Raw genomic sequence first — 20,098 nt, 5'->3', positions numbered from 1 at the left:
ACAATTAAAATATAAACGTTCATCCATGTGCCATCTGGAATATAACTCCATGTGGGCACGGAAACACTGTTAAAGTAGGACGTACGTGTGAGATGGCAGCAGTGGAACACAGACATCCTCACTGCTCTGCCTTTTTCTGCCTTGTTACTCTCCTCAGATGCCGCCACGGCCCGTTGGGGAAATGCGTGCACTGCGTCCCTCTAGAGGTGAGAGTCTCTGCGGAGTAAGTTCTGGGCCGGTGTGGGGGGCTGCGGGTAGACAGCTGTCTTAAGTGCTTTCCCTGAGTCCATGCACTTGGTTGTAGTGGTTCAAAGAACTTATCTATTTATTGCCCTGGGCCTCATATTCCCCCTAGTGCAAGCTGCACACAAGACGAGCCTTTATTTATGGGAGTGACCTTCTCGCTTGATTATGAATGGCTGAAGCATTTGTGTGGCTGTGATAAAGGGGCAGCATTTACAGCAGACTCCCTGGACAATCCTTTTCAGATCTGACACAAAGCTGAGTCTGTCGGCTTCCGTGCTTATCGTTGTTTCGATTTACTTTGCCTTGAATCTCACATCTCTTGTACTGGTTTGTCCTGGTGAGATTGAGAGTCACCGTAATGATGCTGACTGGAGCTGTTAATGCTGGATTTACAGCAGGAAGGCCAACCTGGTTTTCTTCATGAGGCATCTCTTGCCTCATCTTGTGGCATTTCTTTTTGCAAAATTTTCCTGAAACTCATTTGACTTAGAATGTTTTGTTTTTAATAGAGATTCATTTTAATCTTGAAAAGATAACTGGCCCACAAAGTTATGGCCCACCCATAAACTTGCTTCTGGCTATGTGCTGTTCACACCTGTAGTCCCAACACTTTGGGAGGCCAGGGTGAGAGGATCACTTGAACCTAGGAGTTGTTGAGCCTGGGCAACTCTTTTTTTGTATACCCTGTCTCTACAAAAAATTTTAAAAATTAGCTGGGTGTGATGGTTCACGCCTGTAGTCCCAGCTACTCGGGAAGCTGAGGCAAGAGAATCACTTGAGGCTGGGAGGTCAAGGTTGCAGTGAGCCGTGATTGTACCACTGTACTCCAGCCTGGGCAACAGCGTGAGACCCCATCTCTAAAACAATTAAATTGGCCGGACTCAGTGGCTCACGCTGTAATCCTAGCACTTTGGGGGGCGGGGCGGTTGGATCACGAGGTCAGGAGTTTGAGACCAGCCTGGCCAATATGCTGAAACCCCGTCTCTACTAAAAATACAAAAATTAGCCAGGCGTGGTGGCGCGTGCCTATAGTCCCAGCTACTTGGGAGGCAGAGTCAGAAGAATCGCTTGAACTCAGAGGTGGAGGTTGCAGTGAGCAGAGATTGTGCCGCTGTGCCATTGTACTCCAGCCTGGGCGACAGAGTGAGACTCTGTCTCAAATAAACAAACAAAACACACAAAAACAACAATAACGAAAATCAATTAATTTAAAAAAGAAAAACTTGGTTCTGACCTAGAGTGGTAAGGGAGACCCCAGTACCTGCTTTGGCTGTGGGCCTTGACTTGCCGAGGCCATGCTGCCTGGCCTCTGTGCACAACGGAGGCTCAGCGCCTGGAGCACCCAGCAGGTGTGACTGCACTTGCTTACTCTGTGTCTTGGCAGCCATTCGATGAGGACTATCTAAACCATCTCGAGCCTCCTGTGAAGCACATGTCCTTCCATGCCTACATCCGGAAGCTGACTGGAGGGGCTGACAAGTAAGCAGCTTGCTATGACCTGGTTGTGCGTAAATTCCTTTTTGTGTATCTGGCAGTTGTTGCTTATAGCCACTGAACGTGTGAATGAGAGAAGTAAAGATGAGAAGGGGCCACACGCCTTTGAATGTTACCCTGGTTCTATATTTATTTATATTTTATGTACACATATATGTTTTGTTTTTTGTTTTTTGTTTTTTGTTTTTTTTTGAGACGGAGTCTGGCTCTGTCGCCCAGGCTGGAGTGCAGTGGCGCAATCTTGGCTCACTGCAAGCTCCGCCTCCTGGGTTCACACCATTCTCCTGCCTTAGCCTCCCGAGTAGCTGGGACTACAGGTGCCTACCACCATGCCTCTCTAATTTTTTGTATTTTTAGTAGAGGCGGGGTTTCACTGTGTTAGCCAGGATGGTCTAGATCTCCTGACCTCGTAATCCGCCCGCCTCGACCTCCCACAGTGCTGGGATTACATACGTGAGCCACCGTGCCCGGCCCACATACATGTTTTTAAGAGATGGGGTCTCGCTATGTTGCCCAGGCTGGTCTGGAACTCCTTGGCTCAAGTGATCCTCCTGCCTTGGTTTCCCCAAAGTGCTGGATTACAGGTGTGAGCCCCCTCACCTGGCCAACCTGGTTCTAGAAGGGAGCTAGCAAGGCAGTGACTGTGCAGGCATCTGGTTGTGTAGCCACAGTGCAGTGTCGGACAGAGGCTGTCCCCACACACACCGCCCCGGCAAGATAGCATCTGTGATGGTGGCCTCTTGTATCTGTGATCTGAGTTCATTCTCTGCTTTTCAGAAAAACAACTACCCTGTGATAATCTCAGCTCCCCCACTTCAGTGCCTGGCAATCCTTTCCCTAGAGCCCGGCCTCTGAGTCAGCTTGGTTTTCAGCCACAGCAGGGGCTGCAGCCACTTGTCCTCAGGGCACCACAGTAGTTGCCCATAGGCTCAGCCAGGTAGGCACAGGTGGTAACAGTGGCCAGAGAGGGGTGAACTGAGCATTTTGATTTCTTTTAAGCCGTGGCAAGTCCTTGCCTGTACGACTTTCTCCTGTTGGCTCTCTGTACACCCTACCAGAAAGTAACAGGCTTCAGCTATTATTTTGTAATTCCTGTCAGTGCGACAAGAGGAGATGGTGGCTGAACTGAAGTCAGCAACATTTTGTGAAGGATGTCATATTCGCCTGATTGTAGCTTTTCTCTGACAACCCGCTGACATCCTAAAATGACTTTTTAAAAATGTTAGACCAGAAGAAGAAACCTACTAGAAACCCACTATTGCTTGTCAGTGGGAAAAGCTATGGAACTCTCTGGACTAAGGAGTGGGTGCAGATTGATTGTAGTGAAAGAGACTTGGTCAGCCTTTTGTCAGTCTAGGTCAAGGATCACAGTCCCTAGTGGGGGCATGTTTGTGGCTGCCATTAACATGCAGATTTGGTGACGAGTCATTTCTTCCTAGATGCTATGATACCAAAAATGGCTCACCACAAAAAATGATCAGTATGTGAGGTAATGCATATGTTAATTAGCTTAATTTAGCCATTCCACAGTGTGGACATGTTTCAGAATATCATTTCTTACACTGTAAGTATATAGTTTTTATCTGAAAAACAAAACCTCACGTCCACCTTAAAGATAAAATTTTTTTTTTTTTTTTTTGTCAATTATGTTTCAATAAAGCTGGAGAAAAAGAAGAAGTTCAGAGTAGGGTCCAGGACTTTCTCATTGACAATCTTCAACAGTAGTTTTTATTTTAGCCTAAAGCAGTGAAGTTGCCTTAATTATATATCCTAATCAGATTTTTCACATGAATAATAATTTTTTACAAATATCTTAAGTACTGGGCTAATGTCAACGTTGCTGATAATGTAATGAAACCTGTACCAGCCTCATGTCCGCTCAGTGGCACAGGTGACGTCAATAGATATTCTGCAATATTCTTGCAAACTTTCTTGCATGTTAGTGATAGATAGTAAAAAAACACCACAGTTTGGTAGGAAAGTAGTTGTGTGTTTCTGTGTGGTTGCAGTATATGGGACAAGCTAGGATTCGGAATGTGCTGGAACTGCAAGTAGAGCTTCCATTAGAAACATCCTTAGCACATCTTCCCTGCTGCTGCCACGTGCTTAGCTCCTGAGATGCTGTTCAGGAAGTGTAAGATACTTAACATGTAGCTTCCAGCCTCTTGCTCAACTTTTCACCAATGTGATGTTTAAGTAAGTTGCTTCTCTTCTACGTAGGGGGAAATTTGTTGCCCTGGAGAACATCAGCTGCAAGATTAAGTCAGGGTGCGAGGGGCACCTCCCGTGGCCGAACGGCATCTGTACTAAGTGCCAGCCGAGCGCCATCACGCTGAACAGACAGGTGAGCTGTTCCCTGTCTGTCTAGATTTGTCTTCATGGCTGAGAAACGAGTATTTCCAGAAGAGCCGCTTGGAGTGGAATGCCATTAGCACCTCCGCGGCGGGTTTTCAGTACTGTCTGATGGATTGAATGACGCTTTTGTGGAAGTGGTGCGCTGAATATGTCATTTTTAAGGCTTGTTGCTCTTGGAGGTATGGAGTATGAGCCCTCAGTTCTCTTTTTTGCTGGCTCATATGGAGGCAGAATGTTCCTGGTGATTATTTAAAATCCTCAGTGGTTGTGAGGAAACTGTCTCTGAAGGTTGGTAAAGGGGCACCCCTTGGACCAGCTCTGAGCACCCGTCCAGGCTGACTTAAGGAGAGAATGTGGCTCAGGAAGGAGGGGGCGTTCCGGCCTTTCTGGATGTTCTGCTCTCGTTGTCCCGCCTCTGAGAGTAGCCTACCTCGCCTTCCTGCTGCCACTGTGCCCTTAGAGAAAACGGCTCCTTAGAGAGAATTCCGTGGCCTCCTTGACTTTTTTGGAAATCTCCTGTGTTCTCCATTCCTTTTTTCTTCTTGAAAACTACTTTATTTTGGCCGGGCATGGTGGCTCACACCTGTAATCCCAGCACTTTGGGAGGCTGAGGCGGGTGGATCACCTGAGGTCAGGAGTTCGAGACCAGCCTGGCCAATATGGTGAAATCCCATCTCTACTAAAAATACAAAAATTAACCGGGCGTGGTGGCAGGCGCCTGTTGTCCCAGTTGCTAAGGAGGCTGAGGCAGGAGAATCACTTGAGCCCGGGAGGCGGAGGTTGCAGTGAGCCGAGATCACGCCATTGTACTCCAGCCTGGGTGACAGAGCGAGACTCCGTCTCAAAAAAAAAAAAGAAAACTCATTTGTTTTTTGCCCTAGAGATTGTGAAAACCTGTATTTTAGGTTAAATCACAATGGAATTATTTTGAATTTATTGATAGATGAAAGCCATCTCCATCCTCCTATACCTCCCCACCCCACCCCGCCACTGGACTCTGAAGTGGTCTAAAGGGCAGAGCGTTTTTGTTTTGTTTCGTTTTTTTGTTTTTTGTTTTTGTTTTTTTGAGACAATGTCTCACTCTGTAGCCCAGGCTGAATTGCAGTTGGTGCAGTCTCGGCTCACTGCAACCTCCGCCTCCCAGATGCAAGCGATTCTATTGCCTCAGCCTCCCGAGTAGCTGGGATTATAGGCATGAGCCACCACACCTGGCTAATTTTTGTTTTTGTTTTTTTTTTTGAGATGGAGTCTCGCTCTGTCGCCCAGGCTGGAGTGCTAGTGGCCGGATCTCAGCTCACTGCAAGCTCCGCCTCCCGGGTTTACGCCATTCTCCTGCCTCAGCCTCCTGAGTAGCTGGGACTACAGGTGCCCGCCACCTCGCCCGGCTAGTTTTTTGTATTTTTTTTTTTTTTTTTTTTTTTTTTGAGACGGAGTCTTGCTTTGTCGCCCAGGCTGGAGTGCAGTGGTCGGATCTCAGCTCACTGCAAGCTCCGCCTCCCGGGTTTACGCCATTCTCCTGCCTCAGCCTCCCGAGTAGCTGGGACTACAGGCGCCCACCACCTCGCCCGGCTAGTTTTTTGTATTTTTAGTAGAGACGGGGTTTCACCATATTAGCCAGGATGGTCTCGATCTCCTGACCTCGTGATCCGCCCGTCTCGGCCTCCCAAAGTGCTGGGATTACAGGCTTGAGCCACCGCGCCCGGCCGTTTTTTGTATTTTTTTTTAGTAGAGACGGGGTTTCACCGTGTTAGCCAGGATGGTCTCGATCTCCTGACCTCGTGATCCGCCTGTCTCGGCCTCCCAAAGTGCTGGGATTACAGGCTTGAGCCACTGCGCCTGGCCAATTTTTGTATTTTTAGTAGAGACAGGGTTTCACTGTGTTGAATAATTTTTGAGGTTTAATTCCTGGCCTCAAGAGATCTGCCTGCCTCGGCCTCCCAAAGTGCTGGCATTACAGGAATAAACCACCACACCTGACTGGTTTTTTTCTTTAGTAATGTTTATTGTTTTTATTTTTTTAAATAGAATAGCAGATTATTATTTTTTTATTTTTCTATTTTTTGAGATGGTGTCTTGCTGTTGCCTGGAGTGCAGTGGTGCCATCTTGGCTCACTGCAAGCTCCGCCTCCCAGGTTCACACCATTATCCTGCCTCAGCCTCCCCAGTAGCTGGGACTACAGGCGCCTGCCACCACGCCTGGCTAATTTTTTGTATTTTTAGTAGAGATGGGGTTTCATTGTGTTAGTCAGGATGGTCTCGATCTCCTGACCTTGTGATCCACCCGTCTCAGCCTCCCAAAGTGCTGGGATTACAGGCATGAGCCACTGCACCCGGCCCAGATGATTATTTTTTAAGATACAGGGGTCTCATTCTGTCGCCCCGGCTGGACTTGAACTCCAGGGCTCAAGCGATCCTCTAGCCTCGGCCTCTTGAGTATCTGGGACCACAGACATGCACCAGCACACCCTATTGGTTTGTTTTTAAAGAACTAGGTAAAATATATTTATGAATGGTTTGTGCTAGAAAAACAAGTGATTTATTTTTGATGGCATATTTTCATCAGCCCACTCTTGTTAACTCTACAGAAGTACAGGCATGTGGACAATATCATGTTTGAGAATCACACCGTCGCTGACCGCTTTCTTGACTTCTGGAGAAAAACAGGGAACCAGCATTTCGGGTACTTATATGGACGGTACACGGAGCACAAAGACATTCCCCTTGGCATCAGGGCTGAAGTGGCTGCGATTTATGAGCCACCTCAGGTAAACACGATGGGATTCAAGTTCCTGAGTTTCTGTGTTTGGAGGCTGTGGGGGACGCCCTTTAGGAGAGGCCTTGCCCTGTTCGCTCTGTTGTTTGTGCCCCTTCTGTCACACGCCGGTGCATGTGCACAACATTTTCTGAGTTATTGGAGAGTGAGAGCATGGCTCCTAAAACCTTCAGTATATTGGATAGTTACTTCAGTTACTAAGGATAAGGGTATTTTCTTACACACCCGGTACATTTGCCACTATTGATCCGGTGTTTTCATCTCGTCTGCTGTCTGTGTCCAGGGACGCTCATTGCCTCCATAGTGTCCAGGTGCTCAGTCCTCCTTGTGTCACTCTGGGTCTCTTCCACTGTGCAGCGGTCGCTGTCGTAGGGACCGTGGAGAAGGCCACAGACACACCTCAGCACCAGTCACCAGAGTGTCACCGGAATAACAACACTGCCACCAAATAGGGCTGAAAACAACTTCAGATTTGTTTGGAGGAGAAAGAAGTGTCCTGAGGGTGTATCCGTAGGGTGTGTACACAGCTAGTCACTGTGCTTGGAAGGCCCTCTCAGTATGATTATGCCACCAACCAGTTACACATTGTATTTCCGGTTTTTAGGAACTGGGCTGTGTGTGTATGTTTATATAAATTTTAATTTGTTTTGTAATTATGTATACTATTTATATAGTGTGTTTTACATACATTTTATTGCAAAAGTAAAAACTAAACATACTGAATGCTAGTTAATGATACGCATGCTGTACCATTTAGGGAGAAGTACATTTATGTCTGTAACTTATTTGAAATCCAATAGAAAAATGGATTGATGGGTGACTAGAGGGACAGATAGTGCATAGGAAATGTTCATGCTGAATCTAGTGGTGGGTATATGAGTATTCATTGTAAAATTCTTTACATTAGCTGTTATGTTAGAAATTTTTAATTTTTATTTATTTATTTTTTAGAGATGAGTCTTGCTCTGTTGCCCAGACTGGAGTGCAGTTGTGCAATCATGGCTTACTGCAGCCTTGACCTCCTGGGCTCAAGCGATCTTCCTGCCTCAGACTTCTGAGTAGCTGGGACTACAGGTGCATGCCACCATGCAAGCTAATTTTTAAATTTTTGGTAGAGTCAGGGTCTCGCTATATTGCCCAGGTTGGTGTTGATCTACTGGTCTCAAGTGATCCTCACATCTTGGCCTCCTGAAGTGTTGGGATTACAGGTATGAGCCACTGTGCCCAGCCAGAAGTATTTTTAAAAGTTGGAAAAGAAAAAAAATGTGCACATTTCCAAAGTCATATTTACAAACAAGGCTTATTCATTTCCCTTTACCCTGCTTTCCTCTAGAGGTAGCCCCTAGAATTTAAAACCTGTTTTCTTTTTGAGACAGCGTCTCACTCTGTTGCCCAGGCTGGAGTGCAGTAGTCATATCACGGCTCAGTGCAGCCTCAATTGCAGCCCTCCTGGGCTCAAGCAGTCCTCCTGCCTCAGCCTCCCAAGTATCTGGGACTACAGGCGTGCACCACCACACCTGACATATATATCATATATATGTGTGTTTGTGTGTGTGTGTGTATATATATGTAGTGTGTGTGTGTGTGTGTGTGTGTGTGTGTGTGTGTGTAATCAGATCTCGTCATGTTGCCCAGGCTGGTTTGGAACTCCTGGGCTCACACAGTCCACTCGCCTCAGCCTACCAAAATTCTGGGATTACAAGTGTGAGCCACCATGCTCAGCCTAAAATCTTTTTAGTTGGACTTCCCGAAGTTTGATTTTTTTTTTTTTTTAGTTTTGAGACAGAGTTTTACTCTGTTGCCCAGGCTGGAGTACGGTGGCGCGATCTCCACTCACTTCAACCTCCACTTCCCGGTTCAAGTCATTCTCCTGCCTCAGCCTCCTGAATAGCTGGGATTACAGGCGCTGCCACCATGCCTGGCTAATTTTTGTATTTTTAGTAGAGACGGGGTTTCACCATGTTGGTCAGGCTGGTCTCAAACTCCTGACCTTGTGATCCACCCGCCTCAGCCTCCCAAAGTGCTGGGATTATAGGCGTAAGCCACTGCGCCCGGCCTGATTTTTTTAATTTCTTTTTTAATTTTTTTATTTTTATTTTTATCTTTATTTTTTTTTTGAGACGGAGTCTTTGCTCTGCCCAGGCTGGAGTGCAGTGGCGCGAACTCGGCTCACTACAAGCTCCGCCTCCTGGGTTTACGCCATTCTCCTGCCTCAGCCTCCCGAGTAGCTGGGACTACAGGCGCCCGCCACCTCGCCTGGCTAATTTTTTTTTTTTTTTTTTTGAGACGGAGTCTCGCTCTGTCGCCCAGGCTGGAGTGCAGTGGCCGGATCTCAGCTCACTGCAAGCTCCGCCTCCCGGGTTTACGCCATTCTCCTGCCTCAGCCTCCCGAGTAGCTGGGACTACAGGCGCCCGCCACCTCACCCGGCTAGTTTTTTGTATTTTTAGTAGAGACGGGGTTTCACCGTGTTAGCCAGGATGTTCTCGATCTCCTGACCTCGTGATCCGCCCGACTCGGCCTCCCAAAGTGCTGGGATTACAGGCTTGAGCCACCGCGCCCGGCCGCTAATTTTTTGTACTTTTAGGAGAGACGGGGTTTCACCGTGTTAGCCAGGATGGTCTCGATCTCCTGACCTTGTGGTCCGCCCGTCTCGGCCTCCCAAAGTGCTGGGATTACAGGCGTGAGCCACCGTGCCCGGCCTATTTTTTTATTTTTAAATACAGAGAGGGTCTCTGTGTTGCCCATGCTGGTCTCAAACTCCTGACCTCAAGTGATCCTACTGCCTTGGCCTCCTAAAGTACTAGAATTACCAGCATGAGCCATTGTGCCTGTTTTGTTTTGTTTTGTAAGGGATCTCCTGAGCGAGATCCTCTTATCTTTCTCTCAAGTAGCTGGGACTGTCAGTGTATGCCACTGAGCCTGGCTAGTTTTGTCTTCTTTGTATGTGTGACATTTTTGGTGTAAGCAGATACACACACATATGCATGCACACACAATCATACTATCCCCCTTCTTTGTTTCTTTGTGCGTATACTATATTATGTGCACTTTTTCCACCTAACACTGTCTTGTGGAGATCACTGGATGACTGGCTTCCTATTTAAATAACCTGACTGGGAGGCAGGCTGGGGTGCCCTGCAGCTGCTCTCAGAGGTTGCTGATTAGAGTCTGAAACTGCAGGTTGTGCATGGGTGATAGCTGGTGTACAGGCTTGCTATTGGCCCCTGCACGAAATGTGTGTCTTTCTTAGCTGTATTTATATGGATTTTCAGTGACAGTTTTGGTATCTTTGCGTAACAATAGATGTAGTGTTTCATGAGGCCTTTGCCATGGTTCTTTTAAAAAGAGACACTAGATGGCAGTAGAGACCCCGCCAGTGAAGTCTCAACCCTTAGGTCACTGTGCTGTACTCAGTATGCTGCTCTTCCAAGCACAAAGTATTCAGATTCAGTTTTTTTAAGGGGTCTCTTTCATGGAGAGCTCAATGGTTCTATTAAAAGTATAATTGAGGCCGGGCGCGGTGGCTCACGCCTGTAATCCCAGCACTTTGTAGGGGCGAGGCAGATCACTTGAGGCCAGGAGTTCAAGACCAGCCTGACTGACACAGCAAAACCCCATTTCTACTAAAAATACACACACAAAAATTTGCTTATGTTGCCACATGTCATTAAACAACTCCTTTTCCTTAGATTTTTCTCTGAGTTTGTGGTTTAACCTGTGTTCTGGAGGTATTAATGACCTCATATGGGTAATACCCAGCAAACGTAAACTTCTTTGTGGTTTTGCCAGATTTTGACTAATTTGCAAGGATATGCCCAGTTATTGCAACTCAATTTGGGATTACCTTTACCTTTCCTATTCTTATTGCTGGGGTTTCTGCATGAAATGACACCTATTAATGACCCGCAGGCTACATTTAAGTGAACATTAACGATTTTGGTAAGCTTGGTCCACTCTGGGAAGTCATGTGCCGTGGCTGGTTTCATTTGCATGGGAGCCAGTCGAAGCCACAGCTCATCGACTGCCCTGTGCCAGATGGAAGGAGGTGGTGATTTTCGAATGCCTTTTCCCTTCCTTAGGGTTGGTGAGCTCATCGCTCTCTGTGGAGTTCATAGTGTCTCTCCAATTCAGTACCTTAGCTGTGAAGCCAAGCGCATTGTCTCTGCGGAGCGGCACGCAGATTGTCCAGGCCTGTTTTCTGGGAATAGATGTTATCTTACAGTTTGAGTCTTGCCTAATTTAGCCAAAGCTGTTTGGAGTGAAGCTACTTATCCAAGGAAGTTTGAAAATAACTTCATTTCCTGATGAAGGAACTTTTAAAACAGGCAGGAGTATAGACCTTCCCTTAGTCCTGAGTGCTCCTGATGCAGAGCCGTGCCACACACATCAGCTGGGCCCTGTGTGCCACATGTTTTGCAGTCCTGGTAAAAGGCACAGCGCAACCTTAGAAGGAGAGAAGCCGGGAGGCGTGTCGCATGTGTTTTATCTGTGGCTGTAGTTCTCCTTTCTGACAAGAAGGCCCCCAGCACTCCTTGTGACCTGGAGCTGGAATTGGGAGGGCTTGGAGTGCTGCATCCTGAGCCCTCTGCTCTAAGTCCGTCTTCTCCCTTTGATTCCCTGCAGATTGGTACACAGAACAGCTTGGAGCTTCTTGAGGATCCAAAAGCTGAAGTGGTCGATGAAATTGCTGCCAAACTTGGCCTGCGGAAGGTACTGAGGCATCTGGCAGCCAAGCAGGGGGAGTGGCCAGGCTCTGTTGAGCATCCAGGCCAGGGAGAGTTGGGGGAGTGGCCGGGCTGTGTCAGGGACTGGCTCTCCCCAGCTGCACAAGGTCAGGTGCAGGCACCATACGTTTTGAAACTTCACGTGTGTTTATTGGGCACCAATAACTTTTATGTTCCTCTGACTTAAACTAAAATGAGAACGTTTTCTTGAGCATAAAAAAAAAAAAAAATCCCAGTGCGGATCTGGCTGTTGTATTTCAGCCTTCCAGCCACACTTGTTGAGGACTGCTTCAAGTGGGAAATAGAAGCAGGAGTCAGACCCCAGCTGCACCCCTGCTGGCTCCCCTGTGCATGTGTGTCCCTTCTGCCTGAGCCGTCCCTTCATGTAGCTTGGAAGCCGAGGACAGTCAAGGCTGGCGTTCCGTTGACAACATTCATGTTCCGTGTCGTGCACTTGGAGCTTCTGCTGTTCCGTCATCAATCATCGTTTCATTTCCTGTTGATAATTTAGCTCTCTGAGCCTACAGTTCTTCCTAGTTTCATGGAACAGTTAGAAAATGAGACAAGAATTTCCTTTTTTATTCTGTTGATCTGGTTTATCTGACATCATTGATAAAGTTCCCAGGAACGATTTTTATAAATTCATGTAGAGCCATGAATTTGAACATATCTTACAAGTTTAATATTAGTAAGTATGTTTTATCCTTTATTTCCTAATCATCTCAGACTGTGAAAAATAATCTCTAGATTATTTCATCCTCTCTACAGATGAAGGGGGTGAGACTGCAAATGTGACTTAAAACCTAGTGTCAGTGAGCAGTCCATACGCAGTTTTACTCTCTTATGAAAGAAACATCCTGTTTCTAACAAGGAGTCAGCATCTTCATTTAGGGTCATATTTTGGTTCAAATTCTGGAAATTCTCTTGTTGAAAAGAGATTGGTCCAATTTTTTGGCCTAATTTGTTGTAGTCTTACAGTTCATAATCTTGAAATTACTTAAATACTTTTCTTCAAAACCTGAGTTTCTCTCTCTATTTTATTTTATTTTATTTTTAGGAGTCTTGCTCTGTCACCCAGTCTGGAGTGCAGTGGCACGATCTTGGCTCACTGCAACCTCTGCCTCCCGGGTTCAAGTGATTCTCCTGCCTCAGTCTCCTGAGTAGCTGGGATTATAGGCGCCCACCACAACGCCCAGTTAATTTTTTTTTTTTTTTTGAGACGGAGTCTCACGCTGTTGCCCAGGCTGGAGTGCAGTGGCGCGATCTCGGCTCACTGCAAGCTCCGCCTCCCGGGTTCCCGCCATTCTCCTGCCTCAGCCTCCTGAGTAGCTGGGACTACAGGTGCCCGCCACCGCGCCCGGCTAATTTTTTGTATTTTTAGTAGAGACGGGGTTTCACTGTGGTCTCGATCTCCTGACCTTGTGATCCGCCCGCCTTGGCCTCCCAAAGTGCTGGGATTACAGGCTTGAGCCACTGCGCCCGGCCAATTTTTGTATTTTTAATAGAGATGGGGTTTCACCATGTTGGCCAGGCTGGTCTTGAACTCCCGACGTCAGGTGATCCACCCACCTTGGTCTCCCAAAGTTCTGGGATTATAGGTGTGAGCCACCATGTCTGGCCCAAAATATGAGTTTCTAAGCCCTTCTATTTCTCAGTTTGATTTTGATTCTGCTTTATTTACTACTTAATTACATTAATCCTTTAAGTCTCATTTTCTCTGTTGCCATCACCTTGGGTTTTCATTCATTGGGGCATCTTTAAAGACAGTGAAAGTCTCCCAGTGTGCTGGTCATATCTGCTGGGGACGGATGGGAAGAGTTGTGTGTCAGGTAGTGCTGGGGAGAGTCATGGGCCACAGATCCTTCCCGAGGACAGAAGTGACAACTGCCGGGACCCAAGTGCTTCTCCTGCGGCCTTGCGACAGGCTTCTGGTGCAAGAATTCACAGGCAGAGGCGGGCCTGAGGATCCCACAGCACACAGGCACTGCCACACTGAATGTGCAGGGGGTGCTGGGTCGCAGGTTTCAGATCCCGATACCCTCAGATGCTTCCTTCTGACCTTGAACTGGAGCTCCCAGGAGCAACTATGTGAAGTCTGCATTATATTTCCCCTTTTATCTTAAGTGCCTTTCTCTAGGAATCCTTTTTCTTAGCTTGTTGGGAAAGACCTATTCTGTGAAATGTTTATTTGCTTGCCTGTTGTCTGTCTTCCTCTTGGGAGTTTAAGTGCCTTTTTCACCCACCTTCTGTTGGTCTTACTCACTGCTGTGTCTCTTGCATCCACATGGTGCTGGGCAGAGTTGGGGCTGAAGAAACTCATCTTTAAGCCAGCAGCACCAGAGGGAGGGTGGCCAGTTTCTACTGAACAGAGATGGAGATCCCTGGGTGTGGCCTGGCATCTTACTTGAGGAACCCATTGATGTAGATTAACCTGGCTCACAAAAAGGAGCTTCTGACTGAGAACATTCTTTTTGAGCTCTCTGGGCAAAAGCCAGAAAACATTCATCATCTATCTTTTTTTGAGACGGAGTCTCGCTCTGTCGCCCAGGCTGGAGTGCAGTGGCCGGATCTCAGCTCACTGTAAGCTCCGCCTCCCGGGCTTATGCCATTCTCCTGCCTCAGCCTCCCGAGTAGCTGGGACTACAGGCGCCCACCACCTCGCCCGGCTAGTGTTTTGTATTTTTTAGTAGAGACGGGGTTTCACCGTGTTAGCCAGGATGGTCTCGATCTCCTGACCTCGTGATCCGCCCGTCTCGGCCTCCCAAAGTGCTGGGATTACAGGCTTGAGCCACCATGCCCGGCCTATCTTTTTTTTTTTTTTAAGATGGAGTCTCAATCCCAGCACTTTGGGAGGCCGAGACGGGTGGATCACGAGGTCAGGAGATCGAGACCATCCTGGCTAACACGGTGAAACCCCGTCTCTACTAAAAAATACAAAAAACTAGCCGGGCGAGGTGGCGGGCACCTGTAGTCCCAGCTACTCGGGAGGCTGAGGCAGGAGAATGGCGTAAGCTCGGGAGGCGGAGCTTACAGTGAGCTGAGATCGGGCCACTGCACTCCAGCCTAGGCGACAGAGCGAGACTCTGTCTCAAACAAACAAACAAACAAACAAAAAAAAGATGGAGTCTCACTCTGTTACCCAGGCTGGAGTGCAGTGACGCGATCTCGGCTCACTGCAAGTTCCGCCTCCCGGATTCACACCATTCTCCTGCCTCAGCCTCCTGAGTAGCTGGGACTACAGGCACCTGCCATCTCGGCCGGCTAATTTTTTTGTATTTTTAGTAGAGATGGGGTTCACCGTGTTAGCCAGGATGGTCTTGATCTCGTGACCTCGTGATCCGCCCTCTTGACCTCCTGAAGTATTGGGATTGCAGGCGTGAGCCACCGCGCCCGGCCATGCCCAGCTAATTTTTTTTTTTTTTTTTTTTTTTGAGACAGAGTTTCGCTCTTGTTGCCCAGGCTGGAGTGCAATGGTACAATCTCGGCTCACCGCAACCTCTGCCTCCCGGATTCAAGTGATTCTCCTGCCTCAGCCTCCTGAGTAGCTGGGATTACAGACATGTGCCACCACCCTGGCTAATTTTGTATTTTTAGCAGAGACAGGGTTTCTCCATGTTGGTCAGGCTGGTCTCGAACTCCTGATCTCAGGTGATCCACCCGCCTCGACCTCCCAAAGTGCTGGGATCATAGGCATGAGCCACCGCACTCTAATTTCTGTATTTTTAGTAGAGACGGGGTTTCACCATGTTGGCGAGGGTGGTCTCGATCTCTTGACCTCATGATTCTCCTGCCTCAGCTTCCCAAAGTGCTGAGAGTACAGGCGTAGTCACCACACCCAACCATTCATCATCTATCTTAAAGAGATGTTTAAAAGATACTTTCCTTTTTATTAAGGTTGGCTGGATATTTACAGACCTCGTCTCAGAAGATACCCGAAAGGGTACAGTCCGCTACAGTCGAAATAAGGTGAGGTGGAGATAGGAATGTGCATGTGGCCCTGTGGCTTGGTTACAGATGGCACTGGCCTGCATTCTCAGGGTCTCTTTGCACCGCTGGTTCTAGCTTTCAGGCCCCATTATCATCATCATTATTATTATTATTATTTTTTTTTTTTTTGAGATGGAGTCTCGCTCTGTTGCCCAGGCTGGAGTACAGTGGTGCAATCTCAGCTCATTGCAAGCTCCGCCTCCCGGGTTCATGCCATTCTCCTGCCTCAGCCTCCCGAGAAGCTGGGACTACAGGCACCCGCCACCATGCCTGGCTAATTTTTTTGTATTTTTAGTGAAGACAGGGTTTCACCATGTTAGCCAGGATGGTCTTGATCTTGACCTCGTGATCTGCCCACCTCGGCCTCCCAGAGTGCTGGGATTACAGGCGTGAGCCACTGCACCCAGCCCTCAGGCCCCATTATTTTTCAAGAAGGTCTTCTTGATCAATGAAGGCCGGATCTCCTGGTCTCATAGAGCTAAACCCATCTTACCTTTACAAAACAGTGACTTTCAGGGCTCAGCCCGTGGCGGGTGGTTTGCATAGTGCTTCTGGCCTTCGTAGTCGTGGGTGGTTTTAGATGAGGAATTGGTAATGGTTAGGAATTGTAGATAGTTGCTTCAAAGTGGTTTTGAGTTTTATTTTTTTTGTCTTTTTTTTTTTTTTCCTTTTTGTGGAGAACGGGGTCTCCCTATATTACCCAGGCAGGTCTTGAACTCCTGGGCTCAAGCTATCCTCCCGCCTCTGCCTCCCTGAGAGCTGGGATTACAGGCGTGACCCACCGCGCCTGGCGGTTTTGAGTTTTATAGTTTGGTTCTTATTTTTTATTTTTTTTGAGACAGTCTTGCTCTGTCGTACAGGTTGGAGTGCAGTGGCACAGTCTCGGCTCACTACAGCTTCCTCCTGGGTTCAGGTGTGTGCCACCATACCCAGGTAATTTTTTTATTTTTAATAGAGACCAGGTTTTGCTGTGTTGGCCAGGCTGGTCTCGAACTCTTGTCCTCAAGTGGGCCTTCCACCTCCACCTCTCAAAGTGCTGGAATTAGAGGTGTGAGCCACTGCACCTGACTTAGTTCTCATTTTTTAATGAAGAAATAGAAACATATTTGGCATGATGCTGTAAAATTGATAGGCTGCTTCTCTTGTCTTAGGACACCTATTTCCTAAGTTCAGAAGAGTGCATCACTGCAGGAGACTTCCAGAACAAGCATCCCAACATGTGCCGGCTCTCTCCCGATGGACATTTTGGATCCAAGTTTGTTACTGCAGTGGCTACAGGTATAACAGGGACAGTTGTAATGTAAATATTACCATCTCGTTAATATATTTTGTTCCTCTTTTTGGTAGCCTTTTATCCTTAACTTAGTTATAGTGGACTTTCTTACTGGGCTTGTGGGATGTAAATTCCTCCTTTCTTTTTATGGTAAAAATTCTGAACTTAACAGCATAAAACTATAAACACAAACCCCAAACCTCACAACAGAATCAGGACCTCCACAGAGCTCTCCTTTAGGCCAGTGCTGTCCTTGAAAGTCCACTATTTTGGCTGGGTGTGGTGCCTCACGCCTGTAATCCCAGCACTTTGGGAGGCCAAGGTGGGTGGATCGCTTGAGGTCCAGGAGTCCTGAGACCAGCCTGGCCAGCAGAGTGAAACACCATCTCTATTATAAATACAAAAATTAGCTGGGTGTGGTGGTGGGCACCTGTAATCCCAGCTACTCAAGGAGCTGAGGCAGGAGAATCACTTGAACCCAGCAGGCGGAGATTGCAGTGAACTGAGTTTGTGCCAGTGCACTCCAGCCTGGGTGACAGGGCAAGACTCAAAAAAAGAAAAGAAAAAAAAATATATATATATGTATGTATATATGTGTATGTATATATGGACAAGGATGTTCCCCTGGGCAACAGAGTGAAACTCCATCTCAAAAAGGAAAAAGCGGGTTTTTTTTTTTTTTGACAGTCTCACTCTGTCATTTAGGCTAGAGTGCAGTGGCGCAATCTCAGCTCACTGCAACGTCCGCCTCCTGGGTTCAAGCGATTTTCATGCCCCAGCCTACAGCTGGAATTGTAAGTGCACATCACCACAGCCGGCTAATTTTTGTATTTTTAGTAGAGACAGGGTTTTGCCTTGTTGACCAGGCTGATCTTGAACTCCTGACCTCAGGTGTTCTCCCTCATTGGCCTCTCAGAGTGCTGGGATTACAACATCTGTAATCGTAGCATTTTGGGAGGTTGAGCCAGGAGGATCCCTTGAGACTGGGAGTTTGAGATCAGCCTGGGCAACATGGCAAGACCCCATCTCTACAAAAAATAAATAAAACATATTTTAAAAAAAGAAAGAAAAGTGTTCAAGCTGACTGCAGAAGTTTTTGCACTTTGCTGCATATTCTTGAGCTTGCCAGGTTTTTGTGTCTTTTTGTTTGTTTGTTTTTTTGAGACAGGTTCTTGCTCTGTCACCCAGGCTGGAGCGCAGTGGTGTAGTCACACAGCTCACTGGTGTGACTCCTGGACTCTTGTGATCCGCCCCCATCAGCCTTCCGTGTAGTTGGGACTACATGTGTGCGCCACCATGCCCGGCTAATTTTAAAATTTTTTTTTTTTTTTTCCCCAGAGACAGTCTCTCTCTGTTGCCCAGGCTGGAGTGCAGTGGTGCAATCTCAATTCACTGCAAGCTCCACCTCCTGGGTTCATGCCATTCTCCTGCCCCAGCCTCCCAAGTAGCTGGGACTACAGGCGCCCGCCAGCACACCTAGATAATTTTTTGTATTTTTAGTAGAGACAGGGTTTCACCATGTTAACCAGGATGGTCTCAATCTCCTGACTCGTGATCCGCCCGCCTCGGCCTCCCAGAGTGCTGGGATTACAGGTGTGAGCCACCGTGCCTGGCCTAATTTTTAAATTTTTAACAGAAACGAAGTCTTGCTGTGTTGCCTAGCCTGCAGTTAGTTCCTTGATGTAAGGTGCATTTAGATGGATTTTCAAAATGAATATACTTTTTGAATAGTGATAGGCATCTTTCACATGTTAATTATTTTAATAATTAATACATGTTAACTATTTCACATGTGAATTAGTTGAGTCAGATTTATTTTCCTAAATTGTTGCTTGGGTTGAGCGCTTAAGGGAAGGGTTGGGAATTTGGGCTAGGATTGAAGGAGGGTCTGGGAATTCTGCGTTACAGAACCCGTTAGTGAGGGCACCCTGGGGAGGGGTGCTTTCATGGTGGGAGACTCAGGGCAGCTGGAGAGTAGCTGGGGCGTCAGGCAGAGGGCACTGGGCACCCAGGAGGGGAGCAGAGAACAAAGGCGCTCATGTCATTTAGAATTCTGCCGGGCTAGCATTGTATTTACAGACGGGGAGAAAGGTATCGTCATACTCTTCTCGGTGTCACATCCCCACACCCCTGCCACACGTAGGCTGATATCTGGGTGCAGTAGTGTAGGCTGGTAGTTTCCAAGCCTATCAGACTCAACTCCTGTTTTTAGAACACTTTGTGATACCCCTTTACTATGCAGAAATAAAATTCATGGGTAATACAGCTAATGTAGGCTGCCGACACACAGAATTCTGAAATAGAAGGCAGAGTAATTGTAACATCAAGGGAAAGTGATAGGAAAGAAACAGAATAAAGTCGAACGTTTAGGTGTGTCAGTGCTTCTGGACTGACCCGTGAGGACAGCACAGTGGGATCCGTGCTGGCCTGTGTGGGCAAGGGCTGAGCACAGGGCTGAGTCCAGGCCTCTTAGCTGGCCTTGCTGTCAGCAACATGGCTTCCTGAGAGGCTCAACAGCTCTCCACCCAGTTCCAGGCAGAAGAGTGTGCCCTTACCTCAGCTTACACTATTATAGTCCCAGAGAATTCAGTGTGCATTGAAACTGTGCCTGTCTGTTTTGTGGCTCTTTATAAAATAGAATTGCTTCTAATCTCACATGATTGTAAATAGTGCTTTTGTCTACACAGGTGTGTAGTGGGCATTCTGAGTTATGTGGGATATGGAACAGTTCCATAGTATTTCAGTGTGGTTTTAATTTCTATTTTATTCTGAGTGAAATCAAGGATCTTTTATTTTTATTTTTAATTTTTTTGAGACAGTCTTGTTCTGTCACCTAGGCTGGAGTGCAGTGGCACGATCTTGGCTCACTGCAACCTCTGCCTCCTGGGTTCAAGTGATTCTTGTGCCTCAACCTCCCAAGTAGCTGGGATTACAGGCGCATGCCAACACACCCAGCCAATTTTTGTAATTTTTTTTTTTTTAGAATTTTATTTTCTTTTTTGCAATTTTTTGCACTCCAGCCTGGGCGCTGTGTCGCCCAGGCTGGAGTGCAGTGGCGCGATCTCTGCTCGCTGCAAGCTCCGCCGCCTCCCGGGTTCACGCCATTCTCCTGCCTCAGCCTCCCTAGAAGCTGGGACTACAGGTGCCCGCCACCACGCCCGGCTAATTTTTTTTTTTTTTTTTTTTTTTTTTTTTTAGTAGAGACAGGGTTTCGCTGTGTTCGCCAGGATGGTCTCGATCTCTTA

General features: G+C 47.3%; 1 protein-coding gene across 4 annotated transcripts in view; it reads left to right on the top strand.

Moving 5' to 3' along the window:
- The window catches only part of NPLOC4 (NPL4 homolog, ubiquitin recognition factor), an 87,614-nt gene that overhangs the window by 27,363 nt on the left and 40,153 nt on the right, over positions 1–20,098 (top strand). For 2 of the 4 annotated variants that reach the window (XM_045376492.2, XM_074020919.1), the window contains 7 exons: positions 158–206; positions 1,631–1,725; positions 3,961–4,084; positions 6,681–6,860; positions 11,493–11,579; positions 15,488–15,559; positions 16,732–16,858. In XM_045376492.2, the coding sequence (XP_045232427.2) occupies positions 158–206; positions 1,631–1,725; positions 3,961–4,084; positions 6,681–6,860; positions 11,493–11,579; positions 15,488–15,559; positions 16,732–16,858 (734 nt within the window). The remainder of the gene's footprint in view (positions 1–157; positions 207–1,630; positions 1,726–3,960; positions 4,085–6,680; positions 6,861–11,492; positions 11,580–15,487; positions 15,560–16,731; positions 16,859–20,098) is intronic. The other 2 variants (XM_074020920.1, XM_045376493.2) reach the window with 2 other exon arrangements.

The sequence above is a fragment of the Macaca fascicularis genome, chromosome 16, assembly GCF_037993035.2.
Source record: "Macaca fascicularis isolate 582-1 chromosome 16, T2T-MFA8v1.1".
In the NCBI taxonomy this organism is placed as follows: Eukaryota; Metazoa; Chordata; class Mammalia; order Primates; family Cercopithecidae; genus Macaca; species Macaca fascicularis.
The sequence above is the reverse complement of the archived record's forward strand: the minus strand, read 5'-3'. Positions and strand labels throughout refer to the sequence as shown.